This window comes from Vulpes vulpes, unplaced genomic scaffold (genome assembly GCF_048418805.1).
Source record: "Vulpes vulpes isolate BD-2025 unplaced genomic scaffold, VulVul3 u000000671, whole genome shotgun sequence".
NCBI lineage: Eukaryota > Metazoa > Chordata > Mammalia > Carnivora > Canidae > Vulpes > Vulpes vulpes.
The window spans coordinates 1,018,717-1,045,400 of NW_027325801.1; the positions used below are offsets into that span (position 1 = coordinate 1,018,717).

General features: G+C 50.2%; 1 protein-coding gene across 5 annotated transcripts; it reads right to left on the reverse strand.

The window, feature by feature from the left end:
• Nucleotides 1–93: 93 nt before the first annotated feature.
• ZNF250 (zinc finger protein 250) lies at nt 94–19,060 on the reverse strand. 5 transcript variants are annotated; one of them, XM_072745922.1, is made up of 7 exons: nt 18,361–18,454; nt 13,231–13,324; nt 12,655–12,748; nt 12,265–12,406; nt 11,950–12,063; nt 11,664–11,726; nt 94–1,613 (listed from the first exon to the last, which is right to left on the reverse strand). In XM_072745922.1, the coding sequence occupies exons 1-7, from the start codon at nt 18,368–18,370 to the stop codon at nt 355–357; spliced, it is 1,776 nt and encodes a 591-aa protein (XP_072602023.1). In that variant the 5' UTR covers nt 18,371–18,454; the 3' UTR covers nt 94–354. The 5 variants fall into 5 exon arrangements, with proteins under 5 accessions (XP_072602023.1, XP_072602021.1, XP_072602020.1 ...); XM_072745920.1 differs by lacking the exons at nt 13,231–13,324; nt 18,361–18,454 and adding an exon at nt 18,865–19,060; XM_072745919.1 differs by lacking the exons at nt 13,231–13,324; nt 18,361–18,454 and adding an exon at nt 18,865–18,979 and having other exon boundaries at nt 12,265–12,391.
• Nucleotides 19,061–26,684: the final 7,624 nt, after the last annotated feature.

Genomic DNA, 26,684 nt, shown 5'->3' on the forward strand with positions numbered 1-26,684 from the left:
ACACTTCAGTGGCCTAACAACACTGCAAATAATCCAAGTCTAATTTTAGGTGCGATAATTAGAATAATTATCGTTTTTAGGAAAGGCATGGGATGTTCTAAGAAAAAACTTTATTTAGAAGGTAAGAAAGTTTTGTGACAGTATTTCCTTGGGTCCTAACTTCCTTCGGTTTCTTCCAACAGACGGTGTAATGTTAGAGGGTGAGTGCACGTGGCGCCCTGTACCAAAAGTCACCACGGAGGTGAGTGTTGTGCGGCAGAACCGGAGGGTGGGGGGAAACAAAGCCGGGCCCCCGAGGCTCCCCCGGGCCGCAGCTCCTCGTGCCAGGGCTCCGGGCCGCGGGGCTCCCGGGCGTCACAGCTTCCGGTGCACCTTCTGGTGCTGGATCAGGTGCCCGTGCTGGTTGAAGGCGCGGCCGCACTCGCCGCACTCGTAGGGCCGCTCGCCCGTGTGGATGCGCTGGTGCTGGATGAGCACCGAGTACTGGCTGAAGGCCTTGCCGCAGCGGCTGCACTCGTACGGCCGCTCCCCGGTGTGCGTCCGCAGGTGCACGATCAGCGTGGCCTTGAGGCTGAAGGCCTTGCCGCACTGCGCGCAGCGGAAGGGCCGCTCGCCCGTGTGGATGCGCTCGTGCTGCACCAGAGACCTGCGGGCGCTGAAGGCGTGGCCGCACTCGCCGCACACGTATGGCTTCTCGCCGGTGTGCACGCGCTGGTGCTGCGTCAGGTGCGAGTGCTGCACGAAGGCCTTGCCGCACGCGTAGCAGCCGTACGGCTTCTCCTCCGTGTGGATGCGCTCGTGGTTCATGAGCGTCGAGCGGTGGCTGAAGGCCTTGCCGCACTCGCCGCACTCGTACGGCTTCTCGCCCGTGTGCACGTTGTGGTGCTGGATGAGCACCGAGCGGTCGCTGAAGGCGCGGCCGCACTCGCTGCAGGTGTACGGCTTCTCGCCCGTGTGCACGCGCTGGTGCTGCAGCAGCGTCCTCTTGACGCTGAAGGCGCGGCCGCATTGCGCGCACTCGTGCGGCTTCTCGCCGGTGTGCACGCGCTGGTGGCTGCGCAGCACGGTGCTGTGGTTGAAGGCCTTCCCGCACAGCGCGCACACGTACGGCCGCTCGCCCGTGTGGATGCGCTGGTGCTGGATGAGGTGCGAGAGTTGCGTGAAGGCCTTGCGGCACTCCAGGCACTCGTGCGGCTTCTCGCCCGTGTGGATCTTGTGGTGCTGCGCCAGGTCGGAGCTCACGCGGAAGGCCTTCCCGCACTCGTTGCACTCGTACGGCTTCTCGCCCGTGTGGATGCGCCGGTGTTTGCTGAGCACGGAGCTCTGGCTGAAGGCCTTCCCGCACACGCCGCACACGTACGGCTTCTCGCCGGTGTGGGTCCTCTGGTGCTGCAGGAGGTGCGAGCTGCGGCCGAAGCATTTGCCGCACTCGGTGCACTTGTAGGGCCGCTCGGCGCCAGCAGCGGCCGGGGCCCGAGGCGGCGGAGCGTCGCGCGGGCGCCCCCGGTCGCGCCATCCCGGGCGGCCTTCCCCCGGGACCACGGAGCCGTCCTCGGAGACACGTGGCTTCACGCCCAAGTCCCTATCTTGGTTCTCTCCCTGGTTTTCACATTCTGAAACAGCAAACGCAGAGCACCACGTTAGAGGTGAACCCAGAGAGAACGGTGCGGCAGGCGGCACCTACGGGTGGCTTTGCTGGGCACAGGTGGCCCAGCGCTCGGGGCCAGGACGATCACGAGTGGGCGCAGCAACTAGCACAGCGGCCCCTGCGGCCTGGGCCCATCTCCCCGCAGTCCTCCTCTCTTGGGACTTTACTTAAGACAGAGAACGAGCAGCTGGAGGGACCTAGGTTAAGGGGGACGTGGACTCCCCGTGAGCAGGGCCCCACCCCAGCCCCCCAAACCCCGAGCCGAGCCCAAGGCGGACGCAGCCGGCTGAGCCCCCCCGGGAGCCCCTCCCTGGGGTCTCCCCGGCCCCCCTCCCTGGAGCCCCCCCAGCAGCACCGACTGCCGGTCTGCACCCCGCCCGCGGGGGCCTGGCTGGGCTGACCGCAAAGGCGGCGGGCGAGGCGTGGTGTGGAGCAGGTGGGACAGGAGCCCGCGGGCGTGTCCGATGGCCACAGGGTGGAAGGGCGGCACAGGCGCAGGCGCAGGTGCAGGGGCGTCCTCGTGTGCGGCGCCCGAGGGGCAAGGGCCGCGGGGAGTTCAGTCCCGCCCCCAACACCCAAGCGGTGCGCACACCATCCGAGGCGAGCGCCGCGTGAACCTTGGCGACCGCGCCACCGGGAAGGCCAGGACCCATGGGGGGACCGCGGACGTCCCGAGGCCGGGCGGTGCCGGGGGCGCTGGCTCCGGGGCCCCTAGCGGGTGGAGGCAGGAGTCCCCGCCCAGCGCAGCCCTGCGGTTGGGGGGCCACCCCCGGCTCCAAGACCTCGGCCCGGAACAGCCTGAGGCCGAGAAACCTCGTGAGCTGAGTGGAGGCCGCCGGGCACTGGGGACAAGTGACACGCGGGCCGCTCAGCTTGCCGACCGCCTGCTGCTCCGCTCTGTTCAGAGGTGGGGCCCAGGATGGGGGCCTGTGGTCCCCCCCCCCCACCATGTTGCTGATAACAGCATCATCGAGATAGAAGCTTCAATCTTTAATCAGTTCCTAACTTGGTCCGGGGGCCTCCTGGAACCCCAATATGGACCCTTGAAAAACAAAAGATTCAGAAGCCAAGCGGTCTCTCCAGAAACCCCAGGGAGCTCCTAAGATGGACTTCTGATTGGTGTGCAGAGAAAGATCTGGGCCAAGGTGGTCAACGAATAAAATATGCCTGTTTAGATCTGTGTTGCCCTCAGCAGCTAGGGCATGGCTGCCCTGGACGGAGGAAGAAGACCTGCCAAACGCCAATACCTCTTGCAGAAGCTGGTGGCAGCCAGAGGGTCATCTGAGAAGAGGCGGGAGTGAGATGCTGGGAGACTCTCCCGAATAAGGGGCCTCCCTTTTAGAGGCTGGAGTCCCACTCCAGGCTTGATGAACCGCTCTCCACACCCACCCCAAGATTCGGCGGCACTAGGGACACACACGCCTCCATCCTGCAGGGCTTTCCAGACTCAGGCGGGTGGTGCTGCCTGCTGCCAGAGCTGGCCATCCTGATGGCCCACCAGCACTTCCTTCCTCCTCCAAGGAGCCCCTACCCTGGTGGCTGGTGGGCCTTCGGGATCTACGTCTCTTTTTTGATTCCTTATCTTCCTCTTTCCACAAGAAAGACGGCTTGGACAAGCCCTATTCCTATCGTCAGGCTACCATGTGACACCATATCATTTTTAAAAGTTTTTAAAAGATTTACTGACTTGAGAAAGAGAAACAGAGTATGAGGGGCAGGTAATAGTCACAGGCAAACTCGGTGCTGAGTGTGGAGCCTAACACAGGGCTTGATCCCACAACCCAGGAGATTGTGACCTGAGCTGAAACCAAGAGTCAGGCACTTAACTGACTGAGCCACCCAGGTGCCCGGTAACAGCTTACTGTTGTCAAGTAGCCACCCTCTCCCCCAGCACTGCCCACTCATCAGTGGCGCTGGAGGGGCCCTCACCACGACCAATCTGACAGGTGGATACACCGACAACCCAGTTATAGTTCTCATGTCCCTTTAACTGTTAATATCACCATCATTATACTATTTATTAATTACACAATAACTGAATTCCCCCAGGAGGGATAAAGCTGTAAGACTATCCCTTCCACCTCAACAGTAAGAAAAAGATAATCTATAAAATCTTAACTTTCTTGAATCTATCACAGAGCCGAGGTCACGACAGCCCCCAAATGCCCTGAAATCTAAGGAGACAGGTGCCTGCACAGAGAGACAACTGCACTGGTGCGCCCGTAATGGAAAAGAGGTAAGAGGAATATGAAAGACAGGTCACCACCCAAGCAATTCAAAGCACCTGGTTAAAACATTAATCATCTTTCAAAGAACCCCAGAGAGCCACAGACACAGGGGGCTCATGTCCATGGGCTCCCCATGGGGGCAGGTCCAGAGGAAGCCTTCTTTGGTGGCTCAGGCCTACAAGGGGGAAAAGCAAAAGCACCCACTGGAATCCTTCTCTACAGAACAAAAGCTGTAAGTCATCTGAGAGGGAAAGCAAACCTCTCATTCCAGGGCACAGGCGAAAATTACAATGGCCGGGAAGGGAAAGGAAAACTACCCTTTACTCCTGAGGGAGAGGCAGGAAATGATTGTGAGCCCAAAAGTGAGATCTGCTTCAACTAGGGGAGGGGCTGTGACCCAGGGACACAACACCTGCCTACAACTGAGGATGGACCGGGACAGTGGAGCATCCTCTCATTTTCCTCTGCCCCAAAGGCCAGCAAGCATAGAATAACCAGCAACTGAGACTACTGCTAGGGTTGGGGCAAGAGCAAGGAAAAAACCCTCTTACAGGCACACCTGGAAACAACTGAGCCCAGCCCAGCTCCTGACTAGACCAGCTCAGGCTTCCACGCTGACAGCCCAGTAGCGCAGGCTACGTTTCCAGACAGTTACACTGTTTACCTCTATCTCTACTAGCTGACATTCAACAAAAAACTATGAGCCACCCAAGAGAAAGACTGCATACACGTACATGTACACACACACACACAGAGTGAAGTGACTAAATGATGAACAGAACTAGAACTAGGGAGGACCCATATGCTGGAACAACTGAATGACCAGATGGGGAGTTTCAGCAGACAGATAGATACTGGAAGAAACAGTCCAATTAGAAATGCTAGATGTAAAAAACACAGTAACACAGGAATGCCCCACCCAGCTGAGAAAGACCAGTGAGCTTGAAAATAGGTCAAGAGAAATCATCCAAAAAGAAATACAAAGACAGAAACGTATGAAACATAAAGCCAGTACGGGTCATTATCAAATGGCCTAGCTTGCATGTAGTTGGAATCGCAAAAGAGGCAAGAAAAAGCATCTGAAAAGAAAATGGCTGAGATTTTTCTAAAAATGATAGAAGACATCAAAACAAAGATCCAAGATATTAGAATCACAAATGTGTTTTTAAAATACCACCTAGATACATCATAGTCCAACTGCTAAAAGCCAAAGAGAAAATCTTAGAGGCAGTTAGACAAAAACCACCTATGACACAGAGGAATGAATAGAACAAGTACAGTCGATTCATCATCAGAAACAAGTCAAAGGACAATGGACTGACATCCGGAAAGTGACAAAAAGAAAAAAACTGGTCAATTCACAAACACCAATGGAGAAGACACCCAACAATCAAATCCAAGCTAATGTTGAAGGGAATTCTTCAGGCTGCAGAAATATACCGGACAGAAAAGATGGATTATATAAGGAAATAAAGGCTTTTGGAAATGGTTAAAATGAAGATATATATACAGGACTATGTAAAGAAGGTTTTCTAAATCACTGTAAAGGAGAACCGTCTAAAGCAGAAATAGTTATGTGCTGGGGAGCTTGGCTGGCTCAGCCAGAGGAGTGTGCGACTCTTGGTCTTGAGGTGTTGAGTTCAAGCCCCATGTTGGGTGTAGAGATCACTTAAAACTTTAAAAAAAGGTATGGAGTGCGGGTTTATAACATACATACAGGTAGAACTTCGGTTGATCACAGGACCTGGGACAGAGTAACAGGACTGTTGTGATGAACCAATTGTTTGTGTCCCTTCCTCCCAACTTCACATGCTGAAACCCTAACCCGTGTGATGTCTGGGGGTGGGGCCTCTGGGAGGTGATTAGAGTCAGAGGAGGTCACTGGGAGGAGACCCCAGGACGGGAGTAGTGCCCAGTAGGAGGAGACACCAGCAAGCTAAACCCCCCCCCGCCCCTCCCGCGCTCACAGGCAGAGGCCGCCGAGCATCGGAAGGTGCCGGTGCCAGGAGGCCCTCACCGGATACCCCGCTGCACGGGTCTGGGGCTTCTGGCCTCCAGGGCGTGAGAACGAAGTTGATGATGTCCAAGTCACTCTGTCAGCGGCCTTTTGTCATGCAGCCCGAGCGCCGACAGAGAAGCTCGCTGCCCTAACAGTCTCACACGCCGCATGTGAACCAGGGTTCGCATTGCCCCAGGCAACGATGTCAGAGCCGCGAATCCTAAAGCCCAGAGGGGTCCCTAAACAGCTGCGCTTTGTTCCCTTTTCTCTTTCTCCTCTTACTTTTCCTAATTCTATTTTATCTCCTTTGTTGGCTTCACAGCTAGAACAGTTTTGATTATGATGTAGTTTAGTGTAATTTTGTCGAGGGTTCGTTGAATTTCTTAGATCTGGGAATTCATACCTTTCATCAAATTTGGGAAAAATTTCAACTACTGTCTTCAAATATTTTTTCTGACCTGCTTTGTTGGCCTCAGTGACATGTATTAGGCCACTTCAGATTGTCCCCCAGCTCATGGATGTGCTGTACTTTTTCCCTTGCTTCCTTTTCAGTAGTTCCTAGGACTTTATTTTCACAAATCTTTTCTTACAGGAGGTCTAATCTGCCACTAATTTACCAAGTGAACACTTCGTCTCAGACGTTGTTGTCTCCATCCCTAGAGATCAGATTGGAGTCTTTCACGGATCTTCCATGCTTCTACTTAATATGCTCAATATTCTCTCTCGTCCTTCAACATATGGAATAAATTTATTTTATTTTAACATCCTTGTCTTCCAATTCTATCACTGATGTCATTTCTGGTTAGTTTAACAGGACTGTTTTTTCTAATTATGATCGTATCTTCTTACTTTCTTGTATGTCTGGTAACATTTTATTTTATTTTATTTTTTTTTTTTTTAATTTATTTATGATAGTCACAGAGAGAGAGAGGTAGAGACATAGGCAGAGGGAGAGGCAGGCTCCATGCACCGGGAGCCTGACGTGGGATTCGATCCCGGGTCTCCAGGATCGCGCCCTGGGCCAAAGGCAGGTGCTAAACCGCTGCGCCACCCAGGGATCCCTGTCTGGTAACATTTTAATTGAAGCCAAATATTATGAATTTTACCTTGGTTGGTGTTGGGATATTTCTAGAAATATATATATATATATATATATATATATATATATATATATATATATATTTAAAGATTTTATTTATTCATGAGAGAGAGAGAGAGAGAGAGAGAGAGGGGCAGAGGGGCACAGGCAGAGACACAGGCAGAGGGAGAAGCAGGCTCCATGCAGGGAGCCCGAAGTGGGACTTGATCCCAGGTCTCCAGGATCACACCCCGGGCCAAAGGCGGCACCAAACTGCTGAGACACCTGGGCTGCCCCTAGAAATATTCTTGAACGTGGGGTGCCTGGGTGATGCAGTTGGTTGAGTGTCGGGTTCTTGGTTTCAGCACAGGTAATGATCTGATTGTGAGATCGAGCCCTGTGTCAGGCTCCACACTCCGCGGAGTCAGCTTCAGTTTCCCTCTCCTCCCCACCCCACCCCCCATTCTTTGTCTCTCTCTCTCTTTCTCTCAAATAAATATTTTAAATAAAAACAAAACAAATATTCTTGAGCTTAAGTATTCTTGGTTAAGTTACTTCAGAGTATCAACTGTAGTTCTTGTCTTTCAACTTTGTCAGATCAGACCAGAGGGTGCTTAGGGCTCTTCCCCCAAGTCAGCTCTCTAATCGATGGTGCCCTGAGAGTTACGGGTTTCCCACTCCTGTGTTGGGAGCAGCACCCTTCCCAGCCTCGCATGAGCACTGGGCACTGTATCTGCCAGCCTAGAGTTCTGCAGGCCACATGACATAGTTGGATTCTCTGCTCAGCGTATCATAAGGCTGAAATAAAGTGTTCGTCTGTGTGTGGAGGCTCAGGCAATAAATGTACTTCAAAGCTCATTCTTAATAGTTGTCAAAATTTAGCTCTTTCTACAAGGCTGCAGGACTAAGGTGACTGTTTCCTTGCCACGCTCAGCTCTGAAAGGCTACCTGCATTCCTTGCCATGTGGTCCCTCCACCTTCAAGGCAGCAGTGGTGTATCCAATCCTTCCCAGTCTTTGACTCTGACTTGTCGCTGACCTCCAGACCCATGTTTAAAGGGTCCTCCATTCCTTAAAAGCAAAAGCTTAACATAACAGTCACAGGAGTAAAACCCATATTCACAGTCCTGGGGATTATGCAAGTGGGATGAATACGTCCTGGGGCAGGGGTCCGGGAGGCTGTATGTGCCAAGAAAGAGAGCTCTGGTCTCTTTTCCTTTTTTTTTTTTTTTTAAGATTATTTATTTATTTATGAGAGATGCTGAGAGAGAGAGGCAGAGACACAGGCAGAGGGAGAAGCAGGCTCCATGCAAGGAGCCTGATGTGGGACTTGATCTCAGGTCTCCGGGATCACGCCTGAAGATGGCGCTAAACCGCTGAGTCACCCAGGCTGCCCCTTCCTCTTCTTATAAAGACACTAACCCTAGCAAATCCAGGCCCTACCCTATGACCTCATTTAACCTTAATAACTTCCATAAAGGGTCCATCACCAATACATTCACACTGGGGTTTAGGGCTTTGACAGATGAATTGGGGGGGCGGTGCGCACAAACATTCATTCCACTATGAAAACCATCTTAAGTTCTGGCTGCTACTCCTTCCAAAGAGGGGGCTCCTTCCTGGCATTGGACGGGGTTTCCTTGCTAGTGCTAATACTCAAGAAGGTCTCCCTGCAGATCTCCAGAGTTCTCTTTGTCAAATGGACTCTTCTGTGGGACTTCTAGCCTCCCTGGCTTCTCTGGACTCCTGACTATGTGTCCCTAAGTCTGGGAGACCACTGGGCTCTGCCCTCCCTGCATTGTGATCTTCTTCAAGCTGTAAGCTGGGGCAATTATAGGGATCAGCCCTTTGTTTCCTGTCTCTCAGGGATTAATTTCCTTCATTGATTTCTTTTTTTTTAAATTTATTTATTATAGTCACAGAGAGAGAGAGAGAGAGAGAGAGAGAGAGAGGCAGAGACACAGGCAGAGGGAGAAGCAGGCTCCATGTACCGGGATCCCGACGTGGGATTCGATCCCGAGTCTCCAGGATTGCGCCCTGGGCCAAAGGCAGGCGCTAAACCACCGCGCCACCCAGGGATCCCCCTTCATTGATTTCATGACAATGATTCCCAACACCTGGAGAGCTGTGGTTTCATGTATCTCGTCATTTTTCAGATGTTTCAAGTGAGAGGGTAACTCCCATCTCTGTTTACTCCATTTATTATTATTAATTTTTAAAAAGATCTTTATTTATTCATGAGAGACACAGAGACAGACAGAGGCAGAAATACAGGCCGGCAGAGAAGCAGGCTCCATGCAGGGAGCCCCATGCGGGACTGGATCCCGGGTCTCCAGGATCCCACCCCAGGCTGAAGGCAGCGCTAAACCACTGAGCAACCAGGGCCGCCCAGTGTTTGTTTTTTTAAATAGCTTTATCTTAGAAATTTGTATCTCTAACCAGTAACTCAATTAGGCGTATTCCTGAGATTTTTATAATTTCATGGTGCCTGGTCTTCTTCAACTTGCTTTCCTCTGTCAACACTGTGTTCCAATTCATTATATTGTTCCACAGCGGTTATTAAACCATTTTTACTACAACTTGTTCTTTCCTATTTTTTTTTAAGATTTATTTATTCATGAGAGACCCAGAAAGAGAGAGAGGCAGAGACATAGGCAGAAGGAGGAGCAAGCTCCCTGCAGGAAACCCGATGCGGGACTCAAACCAGGCCCTAGGGATCACGCCCTGAGCCAAAGTTAGATTCTCAACTGCTGAGCCACCCAGGCGTCCCATTTCCTTTCTATTAAAACACCACGGTTTACTCATCTATCCTACTGCTGGACAGTGGGATGGACATTTGGGTTATTGTTAATTTTTTCTATCACAAAGCATACTTCTGTAAGATTCTTGCATATGGGGATCCCTGGGTGGCGCAGTGGTTCAGTGCCTGCCTTTGGCCCAGGGCACGATCCTGGCGACGTGGGATCGAATCCCATGTCGGGCTTCCGGTGCATGGAGCCTGCTTCTCCCTCTGCCTGTGTCTCCGCCTCTCTCTCTCTGTGACTATCATAAATAAAAAAAAAAATTAAAAAGATTCTTGCATATGCTTCTTGGTTTTTATACACAAACATTCTTACTGTACATATGAGAGTAGGGTATTTGATGTAGGGCAGCCCAGGTGGCTCAGCGGTTTAGCGCCTGCCTTCCGCCTAGGGAGTGATCCTGCAGTCCGGGGATCGAGTCCCGCATCAGGTTCCCTGCATGGAGCCTGCTTCTCCCTCTGCCTGTGTCTCTGCCTCTCTGTCTCTCACTAATAGATAAATAAAATCTTAAAAAAAAAAAAAAAAAGGTATTTGATGTAGGAACTTGTATTTTCAGCTTCATTAGATAATGCCAAACTGATTTCCAAAGTAGTGTGCATTTACCCCCTCATTAGCTAATAGCCTCACCCAAACTTCAATTAGATCTTTCCATTTTTTTCATCCTGAAGGTTTAACACAGTAAACGATAATAGTTTTGACTTACATTTTACTGATGAATAATAAGGCTGAGCATGTTCTCACATTTATTGACCCTTTGGTTTTCCTCCTCTAATCCAAAGCTGTTCAAGTTTTGTGTCTACTTTTCTTATTCTCCTTAGAGCAATTAAGTGTATACTTAGTAATTCAAGAATGGTAAAAGTGGGATGCCTGAGTGGCTCATTGATTGAGCGTTTGCCTTCAGCTCAGGGTTCAGGGTGTGATCCTGGGCCTGAGTCCCTCATCGGGCTCCCTGCGGGGAGCCTGCTTCTCCCTCTTCCTGTGTCTCTGCCTCTCTGTTTTTCATGAATAAATTAAGAAAAAAAAAAAAAAACCTTAAAAAAAAAAAAAAAGAATGGTAACACTAATAGGTTCTTCGTTTTAAAAATCTGGCTTTACTATTATCTATTTAATAAAATTTTTAGGGGACCTGGGTGGCTCAGTGATTGATGCTCCCCACAGGGAGCCTGCCTATCCCTCTGTGTCTCTCATGAATAATTAAATCTTTAAAATAAATAAATAAAATTAAAATTTTTATACAACTTATTTTTAAAAGGACATACTATGTGTTTTTTAAACTGGGAAACACGGTTTAGGTTTTTGGTTTTTTTTTTTTTTTTTTTTTTTTGACTTATAAAGAGCTTCATTACCATAGACCAAAGCTTACTAGCCAAAAAAATATTACCTATTTGCAATGAGAAGTATCATTTCTATGGTTCGAAGTTTCCTGAATAGGTGGTTTCTTGTCTGATGCCAAAGTAACAAGATGAGCAAGATGACTTTAATAAGTTAAAAAACAACTGTATAGGAAATTACTCACTCAACCATCCAGGTCATAAAATCAACGCATGACCAACTTTTCATGTCCACAGACTCAAGCTGCTGTCAGGGACAGTGCCAGGCCCCCTGGGCCCACGTGGCGCAGAAGCTGGCCTAAGCAGAGCACCCACTTTCAGAATGATGGCTTAAGTTGTTTCAAGTATAGACTGGGGAAAAATGTTTTACATGTGACAAGACAAAGGGAAAAAAAACAATTGCACTGAAAGAAAATTTTAATTTAGAAAACCCCTGCCCACAGTTTCGTGGAGATTGTGTCATATAATGAGAACATATTCTGCATCGGGGCGCCCCGGGAATCTCTTTACATTCTGGTGAGTAACGGGTAGTAACACCTTCAGGGATTTAGGGATTAAAAAGATGAGACATACACCTACCCCACGGACAGGGTGAGCTGTCTTGTCGCATACAAGCTGGCATGTGGTCGTGTCTGTAGTTGTCTGCAAAAAACAGAGAGTTGAAGGGACAAGAAAACACTTCTCCAGAGGAGGAACTTCTTTCATTTGCTGTCACATGGGTAAGTGCAGCTCAAGGAGTTAAGCCCGAAGGCTCCTCTGCCAGAAGAGGCCTGGGTGGAAGCCACTCCTGCTGTCACCTCTCAGTGCCCACAGCCGCCAGAACGGATTTAGCCCCAGTGAGGGAGGGCCAGCTCCTTTCACTCACCTGAATGGCCACTCCCCAGGCCCCCAGTCTCCTTAGTCCCCTGCCCATCCAGGACCCATGGCTCTTCTCCTCGTTCCAGCTGGCAGATCACGTTGGGCTTTGATCCTGGAAGTCCTGCTCATGGGGAGGGAAGGCCTTTTGTCAGCACATATCTGGGAACACTCCCACCCTACCTGAGTGACCTGCAGGCATGAGACAGACGGACTGACCTTCCTCTAGAGCTGAACACCTGGATGTTACCCAAAACCCATAGTGCAGGGCCTCCACCCCTGGCCAAGCACACAGACACAGAAGAGGCCTGCTGAGGGGACATACCCAGTGACACCACATTCCCATATGTCTCCATCATCACGTGTCGGTAGAGGCCGCGCTGAGCGGGGCCCAGGCGGTCCCATTCCTCCTGGGAGAGGAGCACAGCCACATCCTCAAAGGTCACCTTGGCCTGGAATGACAGGGGCTGCTGCAGGTTAGACTAAATCTCCACACTGGAGATGGGAGTGGGTACAGGCAATGTGGGGTGTGGGGAGTGGAGATGCCCTTGGTCAGGAGGTAGGGCAAACACGCAAGCAGCTTGGGGGTGGGTGCCAGGAAGGGGCCACAGAGTTCAGGAGATGCAGGGACACTCAGGCTACCACCTGGAGCCCTGGGCATGGGAGGGCTCTGAGGAAATGCAGGGGTGGTCCACAGGCCTTGGGGGCAGCTCACCTGGGGTCCTGCCGGTGGTGGCAGGAGCCTGGCCGCTGCCATCACCTGATCCCGAGATTTCTGAGGCAGATGGAAGTCAGAGGATCCTGTGGGGCTGAGGAAGAGGGAGCACATGAGGGGCCCAGCCTTGCCCTCACAGACCCTGACTTCTGGGAGTCCAGCCTCCCTGCCCCTACAGTTCAGGAACCATGGTCCCTGGACTCTGACTGTGGGCCCAGTGACATCCGGTATGAGATGCTTGGGGACACCAGTGTACCCGGAGGTTTCAGCCTCAAGGTTTCGCTCTCTACACCGTGAGGTCCTCGCAGTCAGCTAGGGAGTTACCAAGGACTCTAAGCCATCTGCTCAGGCCCACAGTCCGTGTACAAGGGCTGGTGTTAGAGCATTCACACAGGTGCCAAGTGATCAACAGGTTGGGCATGGATGCCAGGCCAAGCTGCCTCCAGAGATAATCCCCAGGGAAGATGAGAATCGATGGTTTTGCTTAAGGTCCACACTCCTGTTGGGACCCCATCCCAGGCCCGCATGCCTCACTTAACCATGACTCCTGTAGGCCTACTGATGCCTCAGTCTCACCTGGTTGTACCCTGGTGCTCCAGTGAGGCTGGGGCCATCAGCCTGGTGGTGGCTCCACCAGAGATTAGCAATGGAACATCACACATGGTTGATTCTGGTAGATTAAGTCCAAAGTTACCCAGGGATTTGGTCTGAGCACCCTGGGGAGCCTGGGGGTGGACAGGTTCTGGGGACATATCAGGATAAGTTAAGCTGAGGTATGTGTCATGTTCAAATTACTGAAAGAAAGTGGGGGCGGGGGGACCAGGAGCTCTCCTAATGGGGATACGGGATTCACATCTTTTGGAATGTCAAAGGGAGTCTGTAACAGGGACACAGAAACCTAGCAGGTGATCACTCTAGGAAAAATGGTACAAGACCATCCCCTGGACAAACAGGATGCCTCACACTGTGGGCTGCCTAAAGGGAAGGCTTGGGGGCAGGAAGTCAGGGAGCACAACCCCATTTTCTTAGTACAATATCAGATGCATGTGTATGTCTGCATAGACAACTTTTGGGAATATACACACGGAACTCCTAACTGCAGCTGCCTTCTAAGGAACAGGAGAGTAGCCTGGGATGGAGAGAGGCCAGCCTCTCTGCTCTGTTCACCAAGAATGCCCATTTCCCCCAAATCAATGTTTCTGTGTCGATGCAATGCAACTCTAAATAGGATTCCAATAAGAGTCTTAGAGGAGTAAAACTACCTTAAAAACCATATGAACGAGATGCTGGAGAAAGAGAAGAATAAAATATGAAAGAATGGGGGGCAGGGATCCTGCCTCACCAGGTCTCAACAATGAGGAAGTCATTGCCACCCGTCTGCCTCCTGCCCTCTTTGGTGGTATGTCTGACACCCCCACCCCCTCGAGCAGCCCCAGACCTGCCATCTCTTATGGTCGGTCATCTTTCCCATGGCCTTGTCCAGCTGCCTCCCCATGAGCGGTCTCCACCAACCCCAAGGCAGCCCTGCCCATGGGTATGACCTCCATGTGGCCAGATCCTTGTCCACTGTTTGCAGTGGTGACAGTTGGTTACTTTGCCCTCCTACAACTCAGTCTCCACTCGGTCTCTGGGACATTGCTCCTTCAGCCAGGGCCTCCATCCACCCTCACCTGCATGAGAATTTGACCTTCATGTATAATCCAGCTCTGGTCCTCTGGGAACCTGGTGCAAGTAGGCAGTCACCTGCACTATGGCCCCACTGTAACTGGGCCAGTATCCAACAATAAACACCCATAGGAACCCTATTTAGGGCCTCCCCAGTGGGGGTGATAGAAGCAGGTATGGCTGAACCTAGAAGACAATTGGCTTCTTTTTTTCTTTTTTCTTTTTTTTTTAAAGATTGATTCAGGGAGACAGCAAGCGAGAGAGCACATGAGCCCACATGTGTGCAAGAGAGTGAATGAGCATGGGGAGGGGCAGAGGGAGACAATCTTCAAGCCGACTCCCTGCTGAGCATGGAGCACAACACAGGGCTTGATCTCTTGGCCCTGAGATCACGACCTGAGCCAAAACCTAAGTCAGACAGATGCTCAACTGACTGAGCCACCCAGGCGTCCCTCCACCTTGCTCTCTCACACTCCACTCTTAATCCACCCCCAACGCACACCCAGAATCTGCCCCTGTGGCAGTGCGGTTGTACACCTGACCCTTGTGGGAACAGGCTTGTTCTTGGCTTCATCCCTTTCCTGGGCCTCCCTTCTGTTAGGGAGGCTCCTGTCCTTTGGCTGGTGCTTGGCCACATTACCTCTCATTGAGGCCCTTCTGACCCCCCCAACCACGAGGGCCTCTGCCCCATACAGTCCTCATTCTCCCTTTGTGTCCCAGCAGAGCAGCCAACAGCCCAATGCTTGCTGAATAAGTGAATGAAATTAAAGAGCTAGGAGACCGCACTTCACACTCTTTCCAGGAAAGCCACTTGGCAGTGTGTAGATTAGTAAGACATGCCATTAGACAGCGGGCACTCCCCTGTGTCCTGGAATGGACATAGGCTCAAGGTTGGTGCCACTGCCAACCCAAAGTCCTCCCACACAAAGGTCATGCACACCCCGAGAGAAAGATTTAGGCTGTGGGAGCCAGCTGATGAGTAAATGAAACCATGGAATGCACAGAGAATGTCCATGAGGTCCTCTTTCAGAAACAATGATTCCAAGGCAAAGACGTGTGTGCACGTGCTTTGTCTCCACCTATAAAACAGGGCACTCACACCCCTCCTCTGTGGGCCTCAAGAGGATGGCAAGATTCAGGCTCAGATGATGCTGGGCTAAGTATTATCTCATTCGATTAAAGTAACTCAAAGAACCAGGCTGTCAATGTTAGTGAGGCATGGAGGTGGGTGGAGAGGGCAAAGAGGAAAAGATTCCTGGGAGCGGGTGGGGGGAAGGGGAAAGTCCCAGAAAAACACTGAAACAAAGGCTACTTCCAGCCTCCAGAACAGTGAAAAATGTCTGCTGTTTTACAGGCTACCTACTTTGTCTACAGTATTTTACCACAGCAGCCCAAAGGAACCAAAATATCTGTATTCTGATAAAAAAATGAACAAAAGAAATGCAAAAAGTGGTACTGTCTGCATACAAAGACGGGTGAAACACTGTGACCCGCAAACCTGACAAATGTCGGGCAAGTAAAGAGAACCAACCAAGGCACCAAAACTGGCTTTGAACCAGCCACCCTCTCCTCCACCCTTACTCCCACAATCCTGATCCCCAATTCCAGGTTTGCTATGGGGAAAAACACAGAAGTTTTTGTTTGAAATAAGGGGGAAGAGGGGCAGCGACAGAGGGGGAGAGAATGTTAAGCAGGCTCCACACTCAGCACAGAGCCCAACGTGAGGCTCAATCTCACCACCCTGAGATCATGACCTGAGCTGAAATCATGAGCCAGACGCTTAACTGACTGAGCCCCGCAGGTGTCCCAACATAGGAATTTAGACAGAAAGGGAGAATAGGTGCGCACAACAAATCCTGTTCAGATGGCCCCAGAGCCAGAGTCCCCATCACTGAGTATGACAACAAACTGTGAAGAAGGCCAGGCCGCCCCAACACAGGGGCAAGCACAAATAGTACCTGCCCTGGTGGTGCCTGTACTGGAGCCCGCCCACCCGCCCAGCCATCTGTCTGTCCGTCCGTCAGTCAGTCTTCAGATGCAGGAATTTCATATTCGGAAATCTCCTCAGGGAATAACCCAAACAAAACCAGAACAGATCAATGTTCTCAGCAGCAGTGGATGCTTAATGGGAAGGAAGCCACACCGCAGTGAGACGTTCTGTGTGCCAAGCAGTGTCTGGCTCCTGTGATGCCTGAGCAGCCAGCAACACAGACAGGAACTGAAGAAGGGACTGCGGAGGCACCAAGAGCTTAGAATTTAATGTTTATTATTATTATTATTATTTTGTTTTTAAGCTGTTTTAGGAACTTATTGCCCTTGTTGAATTCCTCATGGGCTTGATGTAAAAGACGAAGCATGTCTGTCCTCCAGAAATCTCTCCCACGGTAACAGGCTAGGACAGGGACACTCCAAATCCCTGGTTTGGGGTGGGCTCCTCCCAGGATCTTCTGCCCTGTCCTCACCATCCGTGCCTATGGGTTTTCTTGCTGGAATGCCCTGCCCTCCATGGTGGAGGCATCTTCGGAAGAGGCACCTCTGAGCCACTTGTGAACACAAAGCAGAACCCTGCAATATTCCATAGTGATTGGTCACGTATCCAAATCAATAGCTTTCCTACACACCAGCAACACCTAGTCAGAAAATATACAGGGAAAAAGATTCTACTCACAAATAGTACAAGAAACAAGCTGAAAATAAACTTTAGAAATGAGATGTAAATTCTGCCCACTGTATCCATAAAACCAAAGTGCCTAGAGCCGAGTGGGGCTGGATGAAAGGGGGTGACCCAGGAACGGGGCAAAGCAGGGCCAAGTCTTGTATAAACAAACGGAGAACAGATGAGGTAATTCAAATTGCTGAAGAACGATGATTCAGTAAATGGGGCTAGGACCAGTTAAATGCTTTAGGAAAAGTAAAATTAGGCCTTTACACCAAGTTCAACGGATCTCCCAGAAAGTAGAGGAAGGCAAAGAAAAAAAAAAAAAAAAAGAAAAAAAGGCCAGAAACTAATTAGATCATCTCATATCAAATATTACAAATCTAATGAATTCACTGGGCTAACCAATAAGAGTTGACATTTTAAATTACATTTTATAAAAAGAACTCAACTACGAATACAGAGGTTTTTATTATTCCAGGTGGGAAGGGCCTTCCTAAGCAAAATGCCAAAAGAGAAAGATAGAGGCAGAAACTTCCAGATCTGCTGCATGAAAATTCAGACCTTATGCACATCAAAGTCACCAAATTCCAGAATGGGCCCAAAGTCATGTAGGAATTTAATGCATGACGAAGGTGGTTTTCCAATCACTGGAAAGATGAATTATTCAATAGATAGTGTTAGAAACAGCAGACAGAAAAAGAATGAAGCCGGATTCCCCTCACCCCACACCAAAATAAATTCCAGATGGAGCCAACATTGCACAAGTACCAGAGAAAAACAAGAGTTTATTTTAAAAATAAATCTTGGCACGGAGAAAGCCCTTTTAAAACATAACAAAGCTCAAAAGCTTTAGAAGTAAATATTTTACCATTAAAAACTTGAAATCTCTTCAAAAAAACCCCAAACCAGAACAAAACACCATAACTGGAGTCAAATGTCAATTTGTGAAGAACATTTTCAACATATACGAAAAAGAGCACGAACTGGCAGATCAGAGGAAATACAAAGGCAAAAAAAAAAAAAAAAGAAAAAGAAAAAGGAAACACAAAGGCACCCGAAGAGTTTCCACCTCAGCGACCACGGGGAACGGAAACTAAAGCGTCCAAGCGACCCGAGCGCGGGGACGGCGGTCTCCTCAGGGCCCCAACGTCTCCGCCCGCCACCGCCACCGCCCCGCGCACCACCCCGCGGGACGCGCCGCCACCACGACACGTCTGTCAAGTGCAGGCGGCCCGGCCCGGCCCCCGCCGCCCCCAGCGTCCCTTTCAGGCGAGTGACAGGGCGCGCACGGAGCCCGGGGAGGGTGCACCGCGGCCCAGCCAGCGCCTGCCCTGCTCCCCGCAGGCTCGTCCCGACGCCCCCACTGCCCGTGTTTTTCTCACGTGTGTACATGGTAAGAAATGCATTTCGTTTTCTATTAAAATGTGACAAAGCAGACAATGAGCCGGGGAACGTCTGCGGGCCGCGTCCAGGTCGCCGTCTCGAGCGCCGGGAAGGGCCTCACTAGGGGGCGGGGGCCGGCGGCACGCGGAGCGCCCGGGGCCACGGCGAAACCGGGCAGCGGCTTCGGCCTCCGGGCCGCCGCCGCTCGGCCGCGCTCTGCGCTCGCGGGGCCCCGAGGGCCGGCCCGGGGCGCGGGGGGCGCGGACCGCCGTCCCCGGGGCCCCCGCGCACCCCGCCTCTCGGCCCAGGCCCCGCCGCCTCCGCCCGCCTCCGGCCAGGCCCGCCGGCCGCGGGGGCGCCGGGGAGGGAACCGGGCGGCGGGCCCGGGCTGCGGCGGGCGGCGGGGCCCGCGGGGACGCCCCGTCCGAGGGCAGGGCCACCCGGCTCCCGGCTCCGTGCGGCAGGGGCCCGGCCGGCCAGCGGCCGCCGCTCCGCCGACTCACCTTCCCCGCCGCAGCCGCACGCGCGAAGGGACGGCCGCCCGCAGCGCACCCAGACAAAGGGGGCGCCCCGCCTCGTCTGCGCGCTCGCCAATCCCGGGGCGCCCCGCCTCCTCAGGCCCCGCCCACGGCCCCGGGCCTTCGGGCCGCCGGGGCGACCTCTCCCCGCGCGGCCGGCAGCCGCGCCCGCCCCGCCGGCGCCATTTCCCTGACTGAGGCTCCGCGGCGCGCTCGGGGCCACCGAGAGCCGAGGCCTCCGGTCGCCTAGAGGGGCCACGCCGCGCCCCTGCCGCGCCCCCACCGCACTTCCGGCGGCCGGGCGGAAGCTACCGGGCGGCCGCCGAGCGCCGTGCCCCCGCGTCAGGCCGCCGGAGCTTGTGAAGCCGGGACGGCGGGGCTCACGGCCCGGGGGGAGCGCAGCAGCCCGGAGGGGACGGTGCGGACGGGGGCGCTTGGCTTTCGGGCCTCTTCCGCGGGGCGAGCCCCGGGCGGGGCGGCGCGCTGCTGGCCTGGGAGGTGAGGCCCCTCTGCACCGCCAGCCTCTCGGCCTTTTCTTCCAGCCTCTTCCGAGGAAACTTGCAACAGTGCGTCAAATTCGAGAAGGTCGTCTGGTGAACCGCGCGTGTCCACCGAACTGCGGCAACAGCTAGTGACCCAGAGCCGGTCTCCTCCCCGACTTCCTGCCCCAGGACTTGCTTCCCCAACCCCGGGGGGAGGTCATTTTATTTAACGATTCTTTATCTAAAAGATAAGGCACTGAAACCGGTAGTTATAAAACCAGGATCCTTTATTATCACCAGATGGCCAGTGTTCAGTCTTCTGTTTTACCCCCCCCTTTTAAAAACTAGAATCTTACTTATTTTTAAAACGTTTTAAAATATTTTATTTATTTATTCATGAAAGACACCGGCAGAGGGAGAAGCAGGCTGTGGGGGGAGCCCGACGTGGGACTCGATCCCGGACCCCAGGACCACGACCTGGGCCAAAGGCAGACGCCCAACCGCTGAGTCACCCCGCGTCCTTTTTTTTTTTTTTTTTTTTTTTTTAAATGATAGTCACAGAGAGAGAGAGAGAGAGGCAGAGACACAGGCAGAGGGAGAAACAGGCTCCACGCACCGGGAACCCGACGTGGGATTCGATCCTGGGTCTCCGGGATCGCGCCCTGGGCCAAAGGCAGGCGCTAAACCGCTGCGCCACCCAGGGATCCCTCGGCGTCCCTTTGGAAAAAAAAAATCATTTGAACTCAAAGACCTTAACATATTTGATGTATTTTAATCCATTTCAGTCTTTAAAATGAATACTCAATCATCCCATGTTTGGCCAGTGGAAGCCTCTAAGTTTACCCTGAGGCTTTTTGATGCAAGTCCTGTGATCCTTGATAACTTGATTTCTGGTAAGGCAAGATAGTATAAGCTCGTCTCCCAGAACACCTAGATCCTTAGAATCAGCAGATTTTTTTCAAGGAACCTTAGCCCATCTCGATGGGGAATGGCATATCAAGTACACAACCGGGGCTCTAGGAGCACTCATTGCACCAGTTTGTTCATTATGTCTATGCCTTTTCAGAGGACAAAGCTAGGAAAAAAGTTTTTATTTTTTATTTTATTATTATTACTTTTTTAAATAAAGTTTTTAAATGTAAGAGTATATCATGAGTTCACATTGATATTCCAAATTCAAATTTAGGGCTATTAACTTGTTTAACTTATATTTGTATCTCTTTTTCTCTTGTATTAAAAATCTTGGATCCTGATTATCTTAACACAGTAACTTTGTTATATATACTTTTTATATATAATTGTTATATATAACTTTTTATATATAATTGTGTCAAAATAATTCCATTATTAACAATATGACTATTGAAAAGTCTAACATTCTTTTGTAGTTCTTTCTGTTGTTAGGATATATCCCATTTAGGATATTACTCGGCTTTACAGTAAAATAATTTGTTTCTGTGGAGTTAAGACTTAACACTATATACTGGTTCATTTGTTTCATTTTGCTTTTGCTCTTTAGGGTTTAAAGTTGTTCAGGTTTTTTTTTTTTTTAATATTTTAAGCAGTCTGTACACCCAACATGGGACTTGAACCCACAACTTTGAGATCAAGAGTCGCACAATTCACTGACTGAGCCAGCCAGGTGCCCCAAATTTTTCAGGTTTTTATGGGATTTTTTTAAAAAGATTTATTCATGAGAGACACAGAGAAGCAGAGACACAGGCAGAGGGAGAAGCGGGCTCCTCACACGGAGCCCGACATAGGACTCGATCCCCAGACAGTAGCATCCTGTACCTACTGTTCTACATTTTGGCTTTTTTCACTTACCAGTACCCTGGAGACTTCTCATTCGCAGTGTTGAGGAATGTTCTGTATTCCATTCCGCGGTAGTATGCCCCCCCTCTGGCGTGAATGTACCGTAGCGTGTGCAACTAGTCTGCAGTTACTGGACGTGAGGGTTGTTTCCCATCTTTTGCTATTAAAATTAGTGCTACGATGAATAATTCTGTGCAAGTCTTTGCATAGTTTTGCCAGTTTAATTTTGAGATAGATTCGTAGAAATCGGTTAGCGGGTATTTATAATTCATTTTTGCTGTGAATTGCCTACTTCCCTTCCATAGGATTGCACATCTTGCATTCCCACTGGTGATCCTCTGTGACGTAAATTGCACATATATATTTTTTAAAGATTTGTTTATTTATTAGAGACCATGAACGCTAGGGGCAGAGGAAGAGGGAGACAGAGTCTCAAGGAGATTCCATGCTGAGCACAGAGCCCGACATGGAGCTTGAGCCCAAGACCTTCAGGTCTTGACCTGAGCTGAAACTAAGAGTCGGACACTCAACTGACTGCACCACCCAGGTGCTCCAAGCGGCAGATATTTTTAAAACTATTTTTAGATTTTTATTTATTTGTTCACGAGAGACAGAGAGAGAGGCAGAGACATAGGCAGAGGGAGAAGCAGGCTCCATGCAGGGAGCTTGACGCAGGACTCGATCCCAGGACCTCAGGATCATGCCCTGGGCCGAAGGCAGGCGCCAAACTGCTGAGCCACCCAGGGATCCCAGTTGCACATATTTTAATGTACAATTTGAGGAAATTTTTGAGATAAAAACATGCTTGTGAAACTATCATCATAGTCAAGATAGTGAACACATCTATCTACCTTAAATGCATCCCCTGCCTTTGCTGGTGATTGATCTGCTTTCTGTCACCTTAGCTTACTTTGCATTTCCCTGCATTTCTATGAACAAGGAGCCTGATGTGGGGCTCAATTCCAGAACCCTGGGATCACAACCTGAGCTAGAGGCAGACGCTCAGCTGACTGAACTACCCAGCCACCCCTATTTTGAGTTTTAAAAAACTATTTTGATTTTTATCCTTATTGCTGCGTATATCAATAGTTTGGGTTTTTTTTTTTTTTTTTGACTGTTGGGTAGTATTCCATTGGAAGAATATACCACAACTTGTTTATCCATTTACCTGTTAGTGGACATTGGGTTGCCACTTTTTGGCTTTTGCAACTAAAACTACTACAAATGTTTATATACAAGTATTATAGACCTAGGATTCTCTACCCTTGGGCTCATATCTAGAGTGGCTTGGTGGTATAGTAGATGTGTGTTTAACTTTTTAAGAAACTGCCAGCCTCTTTTCAAAGTATTTTTTACTACTTTGCATCTCCCAGCCAATGTGACAGCTCCAGTTGCTCCACATAATGCCCACATTTGGTGTAGTCGTTTTAAAAACTAGCCATGGATGTAGAGTGGTGTCTTATTGTGGTTTAATTTGCATTTTTCTTTTTTAAAAAAATATATTGTGAGTTCTAGTATTTTTTATTCTTTCTTTCTTTCTTTCTTTTTCTTTCTTTCTTTCTTTCTTTCTTTCTTTCTTTCTTTCTTTCTTTCTTTCTTTGTTTCTTTCTTTCTTTCTTTCTTTCTTTCTTTCAGAGAGAGAGGCAGAGACACAGGAGGAGGGAGAAGCAGGCTCCATGCCGGGAGCCCAACGTGGGACTTGATCCCGGGACTCCAGACTCCAGGATCATGCCCTGGGCCAAAGGCAGGCACTAAACCACTGAGCCACCCAGGGATCCCCATATTTTTTTAAAGATGTATTTATTTGAGAGAGAGCATGTGCACAAGTGGAAGAGGGGCATAGGGAGAGAATATCCAAGCAGACCTCCACTGAGCATGGAGCCCAAGGTGGAACTTGATCTCACGACCCATGAGATCAGGACCTGAGCTGATACCAAGGGTCAGTCACTCAACCAACTGAGCCACCCACGTAGTTTTTAATGCATAATGATATTGAGTGTTATTACTTATGCCTATTTACCATATATTCTTTGGTGAAGTGTCCATTCAAATCTTTTGCCCATTTTTTATTGGGTTGTTTTCTAATTGAGTTGTAGGACTTCTTTGTAGGATGGGCTACAGGAGTTTATCCTTTCCTCCATAGTCTTGATAACAGACTATCAGAGATGGCACCTTTTTCTTAGATCAAATTTCCATATGAGAGTCATCTCAGCTGATATTCTAACATGTGGAAAGGCTCAGAGCCTAGTCCATGGGCACAAAAGACCGTGAGAATAAGCCACATGGGGTACCTGGGAGCCAGGCTGCCCTCATGCCATCCTGTTACTTCCAGGGAAGCTTAGTAGCCATGGATGATTGTCGGGCTCTTGCCCGCCAAGCCCCAGGGGAATGGTCCAGCTAAGACTCTGCTGCTCTCACAGCTGTCTTGGCATGGATTGCATTGTTCTCAGCCATCAGGTCTGTTCTGCCCTCAGACTCAGGAGTTCCCTCTGGAGCCATGGAGGCTTTGGGATTGGGCTGGATCATGGCCCTGCTCTGCACATACCATGCTCCAGAATTTCCCAGCTTTGCCTTGTGTGGAGGGGTGCCTGTGGACGTTAGGGGAGACTCTTCCCTCTCATCAGTCTGACCCCAGATGTTTTAGGACCCGCTTGTAGAGCATAAACTGTGTGGGGTTACATGAGGGAGATCTCGCAGGACTCTTACCAAGCACCTGGATCTTCTGCACAGTTTGTACCAGGCCAGCTACCAGCTGTTAGGGCTGCTGCTTTGTTGTTCTTAAAGGAATTGAGGTTGTTGGCTGAAGGCAGGAATCGTGTCTGGGAGTGGAAATAAAGCAAGGAGAACGTTCTCCCAGCCTCCAGTTCCAGCAGTATACGGAAGAGGGAGAAAGCTTCAGGGCACCTGTGTGATCAGGGGGCGACCAGGTTTTAGAACAGGAAGTTGAAGGGAACTTTCAGAGAAGTCACAACACAGAGGAATTTGTTGATGTCCATAAACCAAAGGACAGAGTGGAAGGTGTGGTGCCAGAGTGCTTACTGCTTCTATTTTTTTTTTTTGAAAGCATGGAAAGGTTTATTACATAATGGAGGAATCTGGGAAGAGTAAGGAAAGCCTCTCAAACTGGTCTGAAATGGCTTGAGAGGAGAGTCATGAAAGGGGTATTGACTTAGGTATTTACTGTGGTCGGCATGTATGGTGGGTGGGAGGATTGCCAAGCATAGGTGAAGTCTTAGGTGGTTTGAATCTCATGTTGGTGTCAAAGGAGAGAGCACCCAGCTTTTTTATCAGCTTGTCCAGATGTGGGCATGGAGAATAATGGGGATGAGATTCCAGGGCTGTCAGCAAACATCAAAAAATGGAACCAGACCACTCATTATAATTCACCTGTGATATGTGATGACTGAAACACACCATATTTCATTTAATTGAATTAGTGCTTGTTTAAATAAGCTATACAGCCCTCTTGCAACCTGCAGCCTGAGGCTAACGAAGGAGATGAAAATCCCACTGAATCCTTCCAGACCCCAGCATTGTGTATTCTGAGAAGGGACAAGAGTGCCTTAGCTACTTCAGAGGGGATAAGGGTGTCCTGGTGAGATCCTGTACTGTGGTCGGAGTATGGGTAGGGTCATCTGTGACCTTGATATTTTGGGACATCTATGTGTGAGGCAAGAGATTCTGAGAGTTCTTTGCCCTAAAGGAGGCAACTCTTAGGTGATGGCATGAGAGTTGGTAAAAATGTACAGATGTGGCAATTCATTAGCCAGGCCATCCAGTGCTAAGATAATTGTCTGAAATTTGGGGAGGCTTGGGTGGGTCAGTGACTGAGCATCTGCCTTTGGCTCAGGTCATGATCCCAGGGGTCCAGTTCGAGTCCTGCATTGGGCTCCCCACAGTGCACCTGCTTTTCTCTCTCTCTCTCTCTCTCTCTCTCTCATGAACAAATAAATAAAATGTAAAAAAATTGTCTGAAATTTGGCTAACTATGCTGACATTTGTTTTTTTTTTTTTAATTTTTATTTTTATTTATGATAGTCACAGAGAGAGAGAGAGAGAGAGAGAGGCAAAGACACAGACAGAGGGAGAAGCAGGCTCCATGCACCGGGAGCCTGATGTGGGATTCGATCCCGGGTCTCCAGGATCGTGCCCTGGGCCAAAGGCAGGCGCCAAACCGCTGCGCCACCCAGGGATCCCCTATGCTGACATTTGGATCTGGTTCTTTAACAGGGGTGTGCTGGTTAAGAAGTGAGGGCCAGCAGCTCCCACTGAGCTCCGTCATCTATCATGGTTGGCAGTGTGCTGTTTGTATAGTCTGTGAATTCCCACTGCTTTTCACTTAGCTCATCCCAAGAGGCTCCTCAGGTAGTCAAAGGGTCTGGGGAGGGCTGCCCTCCAACAGCCTGGCCCCTGGCAAAGGATGAGGTCAGGGGAGGCTGCCCCTTCTGTAGGTGGTTAGGGTCAGGGTTTAGGGGCTAGGGGTAGGCCTAGGCCTAGGGCTAGGGCTAGGCCAGGGCCTTTCACAAACTAAAGCATACTAGGCTGCTAGGTAGATGGTTAGAGGCTCAGGGCCTGTGAGAGCCTCCATTTCTAGAAGGGCCCAGTACATGGCCAGCAATTATATCTCTTGTAGCATATAGTAGAGGGCAAAGAAAATTGTTTCTTGGACCAGAAGACTTTGGACAACTTATGGCCACCATGGGTGGTCCAGATACTCTGGGAGTTGCGAGAGGAGTTTGCTGAAGCCCCTGTGCTGAAGGAATCTTGTTGGGGGATACTAATGGGAATGTGGTATTGCAATCAGGACGGATTCTTGAGGATTTTCTTGGAGAGGGCCTCAAGCAGAGTGGGCCATTTTCCAAATAACAGCATAAATGAGGTTAGGTAAAATTTGTAAATGAGGAACATGTTGCCTCCAGAACCTCGAAAAGATCTAAAGGCGTTGTGGGTGCTGACAAGCTTACTGGCTGTTTTTCAAGCTTCAAGGATGGAACAGCCCTTGGCTTAACAACCATTTTCAGCAACTTAATAGCAGAGGCAGGGGCTTGTACATTGGGGGACAATGGCCCAGTCCCTTTGATGAGCTCTTGTGTGTCCTGAATATATGTGACACACAAATTAATATCAAATGAGTCTCCTTGGAGGAGGATGTCATCAATAATGTCACATCTCTGTTCCCAGAGGAAGGTGGATGCAGTTAAGATCCCGTCTGCCACTACTGTATGTGACAGTGAGGTTGCTGAGGCACCGTATGGGCATCCAAGAAAAGGAAAATCATGTTTCTTTAGAGATGAAGGCACACTGTGGCTGAAAGGTTGAAATAGGCGCTGAATAGAACTTGTTACCCAAATCTGTAAGCACAAATGATTTGGCAGTTGCTGATTGGATGGATCCCGTAATTTCAACAACACTGGGTGTGGGGGCCTCACCAGATGGACCATAGCATCATGACTGCGGTGATCCACTGTGAAGCACCATTCATTCTTTCCAGGTGTAAGAACAGGCCAA

Coding starts and splice junctions, on each gene's coding strand:
- ZNF250 (XM_025987519.2), bottom strand. CDS start 13,406: ATGTCCCCAGAACCTGTCCACCCCCAGGCTCCCCAGGGTGCTCAGACC. Junction 12,749..13,230: donor GAGCACCAGGGTACAACCAG/GTGAGACTGAGG, acceptor CCTCTTCCTCAG/CCCCACAGGATCCTCTGACT. Junction 12,064..12,264: donor TGGGAATGTGGTGTCACTGG/GTATGTCCCCTC, acceptor CCCCATGAGCAG/GACTTCCAGGATCAAAGCCC.